We start from the raw sequence: 8,656 nt of genomic DNA on the forward strand, positions 1-8,656 counted from the left end.
TAGAAACATGAAAGGTACAACAGCGTGTTATTAGTTTAGTCAGATCTTCTATAATTAGGATTTGGAAGATCACATCACTGTTGATGAGAAATTCTCGTAATTCCAAAGATTTCACAAACTGTCTGTTGCCCTTGCAGCTTGCAAAACACAGCACGTGAATAAATACTGTCTGCCCATATCTCTTAGCCATTATACCGTATCAAATCACATACAAAGACAGATGTGCTTAATCACTCATTTCTTACACAATATTGTATATATAGAATGTAGATGGATAATATACTTCTTTCTTCTCACTCCTTGGGACTTGATTGCATGCCTTACCTTCAGGGGCAGGCTGATTTATGAGACACATGCCTGTTTTTTCATGACTTGTTTGATTGCATTCTCAGCTATCGGGCACATAGGCTGCCAAACCTATAAAAATTCACACCTGCACAGAACTCCTAGTCAGATGAACATCAGGCAAAGCATGGGGAAGCAGGTGATCTGAGGTATGCTGTTTCCCTTGATCATAATCACGATGACATGATTGATTAATGTTCATTGTATCTTTACAAAAGCCTTATTTTTATGTCCAGTTTGAACGTTGCGTAGGGCTTGGCACACGCTTTGGTCGTGAATCTCGGTACACCACCCATTCTAATACTGTTCTCTAAGCTTGTGTTTTTCTTTTAGTTGCTAATGATACAAATATGAAAAGTAGGAAAAATATAACTTCAAGTTCTCACAAGTTTTAAAAAGATATCTGCCATTGCCTAATCATGTCCTGAATGTACCGAATGAAACAGCCCAAGCTGTCTATTCCCATGTCATTACAAATGACCTTCTGTAGAAATAATGCAATAAGTGTTGTCTCCTATCTACATTCTCTGGGTACTTTTTCACTTGCCCTGACACAATTGTGCATTTATCAGTGTAATTGCATGAGTCGGAAGCACTGATGTTGTCTATTAGGCGGATTTCCATCCTGTTAAGAGCAGAGGGCCTTTTAATGTATGGCCCTGGTTGAGTGTACTGCTACACAATTACACACTGGCCAGAGATTGAGTGGGCTGATGATGCTGTTGATTGGGATGGTGCTGATGGCAGTGATGATATTGGACCACCCTGCACTCTTCTAACAAGCCTTTCAGAGAGCATCTAAGAGGGAAACAACAAAGTGAAACCGAGGTTAATCATTTTATTTACTCCCTTTTTCTCTCCCTCTCGTCCCCCTACCTCTCCTTCTGCCTTTCGTTTCTTTAACCAAGTGATGGAGCTCGGACCAAGGAGCGGGGGGGAGGAAATCGATGGGGAGCGCATTACAGTAAAACGTATTGATTAGGAGACCTGCGAGCAGTGTGTTGGTCGCAGAGATGGTGGAATGATGCAATGCTTAAAGGAATTTATCCTTTGACTTTTACATTAACCTTTTATTGACTGCTTTGCCTGTCCATAATTAACACTCACTTTAGCTAAAGTGGTTAGTTTGAGCGCAAAGGGGGCTCCAGCCCTTATTGCAGCAAGGGCCGTGGCGCTCCCACCCCAGCCGCAGTTCAAGTGCACTGTGCTGCATGGAGGGAAAGGCCTCTGAAGAATTGAGGCGATAGAATGCTAGATACCTTTCACATTAGCATACCATTTTAGCGGGGGCCTGCTAGGCTATAAGGTTTCAGGGCAAATTGAAATGAGTGATTGTATTGCCAATCTCTCTTGACCGAGCGCCAGATGGGATAGTTAGGCCCATATCTGTCTGGGGTTAATCCATTGGAACAGCCTGGACTCACAAACACAACCTCTCCCTCCTCCACCCACACCCTCACACGCACATACACACCTCTTTGTCTTTGACCTTAACTTTAAGGTGGACTGTTCTGCCATGGGAAAGTCTTTTGGTGAGCCTTGTTTGTACGCCACTGTGGCTTAGACAGAATTTCTAGCAAGAGCCCATGAGAGCTTAAAGCACCTCGCTTGATATTGACTTTTTGTTTGGTTCCATTTTAGCAGTCAGGGGACGGTACTCTGTGAACAGTGATAGACTGTGTAAAAGTGCGTGCTGAATTACCTACAGTATATTATCTTTGACAGTCTTCCGGTCTCGATATCTTTTATATCTCTGGTAAACCTGGCACCTTCTATTTGCAAGCTAATGCTGCAAAATCTGTTGTCAAATAAATGCAGTATCTCTGTTGAAGTGAGCTACTCAGTTTTTTTTTTTTATTGTATGTAGCCTTTCATTATGAGTCAGGGCAGTAGAGAAGAAGCAAGTGTTTTCTCTCATAGCTCTGGAGTATGAATACTTAATCACACCAAATCAAAAGCCTGGGTTCCCTTGGTCTATGGTGTCCTCAAGCTGATGTCAGCAGAACCACAGTTTGTGTGTGTGTGCATGCTGTCTGGGTCAGTTTGCACTTGCACACTCTGTAGATACGTATGCCAGCCATGTCCCCCTCCTCCTCCTCTTCCTCCTCCTCCTTCTCTGAAGTGGTGCTTCCTTTAATTCGCACCCTAAATAAATGATGAGAACATTTAAACACACGGCTCGTCGCAAAGCCCCAAGGTCGCCTAATCGTATTATTTATGAAGTGATGTGCTACATAATGGTACTTAGTGCATGTTAACAGATGCTATTATCAGGCCCTGATCCAGAGCACAGAAGATATATTGGACAGTGGATGTTAATGCTGCTCCTCACCACCATAATGCAGGAGATCCTTAAAGGGCTAACCGCACCAAAATGCAGCACTTAGGCAGAGGGCCAGTTAAACATTAAGTGGCTCATGTGAATATATATAACCACAAATTGTGGCAGCCCTCGGTTGTCCCCTAACACTTGAACATTCCCTCATCCCATCCACAACCGATCCTCATATCCTGCTGTTCAGCTCTCTGTGGCCCCTCCTTCAGTCACTAGCCACAAGGTGGTGGTGACTGTGTGCATTTGTCTGTGTTATGGGTTTGTTCGGGGGGTTTTAGGGTGTGCATAGGGTAAAGAGATATGACAAGACAGACCCTGGCATAATGATTGAATGGAAAATATAACTGACCCCGTTTCTGTAGATAGGAAATCTTAGGTCACTATTCACAAGCGCACAAGGACACACTACACACGCAACATACAAATGCCATCCTCCATCTCTCCCTCTTGCACCTCCAGGTCAGAGGTCACCCTCATCTGTCAAGAAGCAGAGGGAGGGTAGATTTACAATGACAGCAGAGAGCAACACAGAGTCACAGCAGTAAATATTTACACAGGTCTAACAAAAGATGTGGCTAAGGTCTGTAGGGGTTCCGAGCACTGTAGAAATTACAACTAACCTCAGATTGTTAATCATACAAAAATCACGCAGTGACATGAAGAGGCAGGATTTCTCACTGCTCTGTCATTATTGCAACAAGAGAGAGTGATGTTCTTGTGAAAGCATCCTGCAGTGTGTGCCTGTATGTTTGTAAGATGAATGGGGCATTAATCATGATACATGATATCATGGTTTCCCATCACCTTAATGCTGTTGCAACACTTCACTGATGTGTCACATCTCTGTTTTTCTCATCTCCATTCAGTTCAAGTTTTACTGGCTTGGGAGTTTCCAAGTATTTCAGTAGTTTCAAACCAAATTGCATACAGACACATCATTTAAATGCCCTCAACAATATCTAGTGAAGAGAAAAACATTTCTTTGTTTATTTGTAATAAAACTGCATGCTGTTTCTTTTGTGGATCATACAGAGACAAACTTACTCTCCTGTCCTGCTGGTTCTACCTGGACAAAGTATTACTGTGAGTCATGAAAACAAAAGGAGGTGGAAAACTGTTAAAAAAAACTTGCTTCTGGTCAAACTCACAATAGAGATTTTGGCTTTTAAAACAAGTTTAAACACACACATGCTCACACACAGACATCATTGCCTAAACAACTTGACTTTTTTTTGGAAATTACGCCTTTAAATTGCTCTTCATTGACTAGATAAAAACACGATAGAAAGATCTCTGTTTATCTTTGTCTACTAGAGTTCCACCATCATAGACAAGTATTAGTTAGTGTTAGTATTTACTTGTAAACATATCTCATAAAACTTTCAGGTGAAAGCCTGGTTTTGGCAAGCTGTAGTAGGATGCAAATATAAATATAAAAAAATAAAAACATGAAGAAAGTTTTGTGAGTGGGGTGAGACATGGCCTTTTGGTGATGAGTCTCTACCTACTTGTGCTTTTACGGGAGAGAGGAGTAAATGGGATTTTTTTGTTTCCTGTGTTCTGTCGCCTCAGGTGCCACTCAAGTCTGGCCCAGACATTGCCCCCCGAGGAGGCCCCAGTGGACCGGCCCTTCTGGGGTGTGGATGACCCCAGCATGCCTCTGCCCTTTGATCTGGCTGACATCATTAACAGAGTGGAGTCACTGCTCTGGAGGTGAGTGTAAGATTTGACATGTGTTTATGTACACACTGAATACATGTATCTATCTCATGCAGCATAGATCTAGTCGCAGAGGATTCACTTATTCATTCATTACCCAGCTGTGGTCATCTGTGAACAATGCTGTTGTTGTTATTTAATATTAGTTAAATTGTCCAAATGATTAAGTAAACCAAATGACAACGTTAAAATAAATAAATAATTCTAATTGGCGTTGACAGACACTGGTATTTTGGTTTCAGTTTTAAGCTTTGGAATCTCATGCTTTTAAAATGGTATGGATTTGTCACTTCATGCACAACTAGACACATTACATGTTGTCATACTTTATATATGCGCACCTAAGTCGTGTCATAGACCCTTGTAAAAATTGTGAGGAATTTCTTGGAGTTGCTATTTGCAATGGCAAATACATGACATTGGGTGTAATTGGTCTTCCTGTTGGCATGAATCCTAGGTCCTGCTGATTTTGCATGGAGACATTTATAGTCTTTTGTTGACCTGCATCTAAAACACAAGTTAACTTCACATGAGATCTTACGTTCAGTCACAATATCTGATCAAATTTGACCTCTGTCCATTTCTTCTCTTTCTCTGACAGGATGTAAAGATGGATAGAGGAAACAAGGAAGCAAGAAAAAAAATGACCCACCAGCTTTTCTGAATGATCCCCACATTAGCTGAGGGGACAGACCAGATTGATTTCCTTTTGATTAGGCCATCTACATCACCCCCGACTCCACCCTCCACTACCCCAGCTGACCCCAGCATCTCAGTCACCTCAACTTGGATTGGCTGGAAGGAAACCAACACAAGAATAGTGCTTCAGTAACATGCTAACAAACGCAATGCTTAGTACCAAGCCACTAGTGTCACAACGGTCTAACAAAACATATATGGAACCCGCATTTCAGTGTTAACATACAACATTGTGTTACTATTTATTATTTCAGTGTACTTTGTTACCTAATCTCATGTAACCCAGACATGCTTTTATCAGTGGATTGTTCTCATTCTCAGTAGTCATAGTACAGTACATACATATATGCTTTCTACTTGTCACACAGTGTTATAATACAGTATAGAATGGTAAGAAAACTCACTTTGCTCACAGGCTATTGCATTCTTCACTTGTGTATAGTGTAACCCTTTTATTGTGTTAAGAAGTGAAATGAGCCAGAAAAGACCAAAGAACGATTATAAGAGGATGGTTATGAATGTCATCCAATGGAGTACATGAAGAATGTGTTGTTAAGTGTTTATGGTGCAGTGGTGTGCTTGTGCCATATTAATGTGTAACTGTGTGTGCGTGTGTGTGTGTGTGTGTGTGTGTGCGTGCGTGCGTGTGCGTGCATAAGAGCGATCAATCTCCCAAATGTCTACATGAAGGCGTGTGTGTACGAATGTGATAGTGTGTGAGCCTGTAGGCAGCCTGCCAGTTGTTTGTTCTTGAAGATGTGCATATGGAGAAACAGAGACTAGCAGCAGGGCCCCTCTGCTACTGCTCTGATGAAAGGCAGCATTGATAGAATGACCCGGAACACAACCGCCGTTTCTCATAATTACAGCTGTTCAATCGCTTTTAATTACTCTTAAAGTGTGTAGAGCACCACATTCCCCTGTAATGCTGCAGGCCATCTAGAGAGTGAGAGAAAGATCCGGCACTTCTGACAAAATCCACATTCAAAAAAGCTAAAAAGGGTGGAAAAGGGGGCCGACGTCAAAGCAGTGTAGCAGCCCTCCTCGTTTGATTTCTTTCTCTATCTAGTTCATGATGAAGTAGAGATGCTGTTTACTATTAAAAATGCAGAATGCACTCCTTTTTTTACTTCTGAAGTTTTTTCCAAGATGTTAATGGTTGCCAAACGCTGTTCTTCTTGCTTCTTCTTTTGCTGCGCCTTTGTTGTTTGTTGTTGTCAGAGAGATTTGTTTGTAGATTGGCAGTAGCTTTGACTTGTTTGAATCACTCTGTGCTCCCTGCGCCACAGCTTGTCTGTCTGAAGCAATAGGAATGGCAGTAAATAAAAAAAAACAGTGTTTTATCCAATGATCTCCATTCTTCTCATTTTTTAAAATTGCAAATAGACAACAAATATGGTGCACATGTTTCTTCATTCGTGTGTGTGAGGTTCAAATGTCGATCGACTGTAGTTTTACTAATATTTTTGACCTTTAAACCAATCCGATCCATGCAGGCATGTGTGTCAATGCCTTCCCACTGGATTGAAGGTGAGTTACTGAGCTTTGAAGCAGCCACTTTCTAAATACTCAGGATTCCACAAGACAAATAAGGCAGCAATGAGAGAGTGTAATGGTGAAGTTCACTGACAGGAGCATGCACGTTATATGCACAGTTGTCCTACCAGTATTTCCTGATAAGTAAGAAGTTAAAAAATCATATTGAAGATGCTTAGAGTGTGAAAAAAGTCCCATTTAGTTTCAGCACAGCACTGTATCCAGAACCTTAAATATAACAAAAAACATTTGAATAACAAGATAATAAGCCCAATAATTCTCTACAGACAAAAAAAGGAAGCATTTGTGTCAGGTATTTTTATCTGTTTTCCTCTGACTCAGACCTCAAAGGAAACGGTTTGAGTAGCAGTGCAAACATCTTCTACAACAGATTGATTGATGGATTAATTGATTGATTGAGTGATGTCATTCCCTGCAACGAAGTGATGGCTAATATTCTGTATTCCACTCTGAAACCTCAACTCCACACCTTTTACAAGCCGCCATCCCAAAGGTTGCTTATGTTAACTACTTCCTGTAGTGGCTGAGTGACTGAGTGATGGATGAGTGTGGAGCGTTCTCCCCTCAGGGGTCGACTGAAAAAGGTCACCACTTGAAGAGACAATTACACAGCACTGGTAAGAGCCACAGGTATGCATTGTTCTGACCGGGGTCAGCCGCCAGCCAAGCAGCCAAGCCACCGTCAATTAGGCCAACAATAGGCGCAGGGAAAGATAAAATAACCAGGTGTGTGGTTGGGAAAGGTATCAGTTTGGGGTCATATCTCAGTCAAATGTTTCAGTGTGTGGCTTGAATGGCTGGGACTGATTGTGGTGTAGTTGAATGATATAAGGGAATGGGTTTGAATTCAAATTTAAAGATGTCTCTATATCCAATTATATAGACACACACACACATATTTCTATATGTGTATAAGTTAAATTATTCTACCAATGTCTGCGAAGGACTGTTTCTATTAAGAACTAAGGAAATCTGACCTTAACCATGATCTGTTTAGATTACCCTCCGAACAAGTCAGTCTGTTTGGATGAGGCTTTGTGCATTATCAGTACATGTGCAATGCATGCTAAAAATGTATGTTCAAGAATGAATACATGCGTAAAAATGACAACATGAGCCTGTACAAAGAAATAGATGTGTGTAATGTATCTGACCCAGTGTGTTTGTGTGTGTGTCCAAGGTTCCAGGGTGCTGGCTGTGGTTGGAAGCCCTGGGGCCAGAGAAGCAGTAGTAATTGTAGAAGCAGGTTGAAGAGCTGAAGATAGTATCGCAGCTCTGGGGCGGCTGTCAGCAGTGGGAAGGGCCATGCTCATTTGTCACCAACACAGACAAACACCACTCAACAGCGACAAAACACTGACTTGATTGACTACATGTGAAGCAACACAAGCCCTAATGTTTTGCAACTGTTAATTGCACTAAAGGTCATAAAAAAGGCGGGCTGGAGAAGATTCACATCAGCATAAATACAAGGCAGCACATGAAAAGACTGTCACTGTAAATTATGACTTTGACTTTATCACCCTCTATCATTTTCCTGATTAGATTTAGATTTATCAATGAGCATGTTGTGATGGAATTTATATGTTACATGTTACAAAATGTTACTCAATAAGGTCAAGATAAAATGCCAGTGTAAAGTCCCTACTGATGTTCAATTGATATAGCTGGGTCTGTGAAAGAGTGAAAGTACTAAAGTGTAAATGTATTCATTTTTAAAGTCTCCTTTCCTTTCTTCTCTCTCCTTTCAGGTCGTGACCAGACCAAACCCAGGCAAAGTGGAGCTGCTAAAATCCGAAGCATCTGATCCTGCAAAGCACCTGTCCTCTCTTTTAGAAGTCTCATCACCACTGACGTCTTCCCAGGCCACAGTTCACTTAGTGTTAGAATGAGAGTGAAGTGATGGGTATGCCATGATGCTGATGTTGATGTAGTCGGGGGCCTGGCAGCTGAGCAGCTCTGATGAACAGAGGGTATGTCATGATGAATGTGTGTGTATTT

General features: G+C 41.5%; 1 protein-coding gene across 2 annotated transcripts in view; it reads left to right on the forward strand.

The window, feature by feature from the left end:
- fto (FTO alpha-ketoglutarate dependent dioxygenase) overlaps positions 1-6,446 on the forward strand; it is a 114,033-nt gene extending 107,587 nt beyond the window's left edge. Inside the window, exons 9-10 of one of the 2 annotated variants that reach the window (XM_006779790.3) lie at positions 4,253-4,393; positions 5,001-6,446. In XM_006779790.3, coding sequence (XP_006779853.2) covers positions 4,253-4,393; positions 5,001-5,007 — 148 coding nt within the window. In that variant the 3' untranslated portion in view covers positions 5,008-6,446. Of the gene's footprint in view, positions 1-4,252; positions 4,398-5,000 lie in introns of those variants that run through there. The other variant, XM_087849587.1, reaches the window with a different exon arrangement.
- The last annotated feature ends 2,210 nt before the right edge of the window (positions 6,447-8,656 follow it).

The sequence above is a fragment of the Neolamprologus brichardi genome, chromosome 1 (assembly GCF_056152115.1).
Source record: "Neolamprologus brichardi isolate AB-2024 chromosome 1, ASM5615211v1, whole genome shotgun sequence".
Taxonomy (NCBI): Eukaryota; Metazoa; Chordata; class Actinopteri; order Cichliformes; family Cichlidae; genus Neolamprologus; species Neolamprologus brichardi.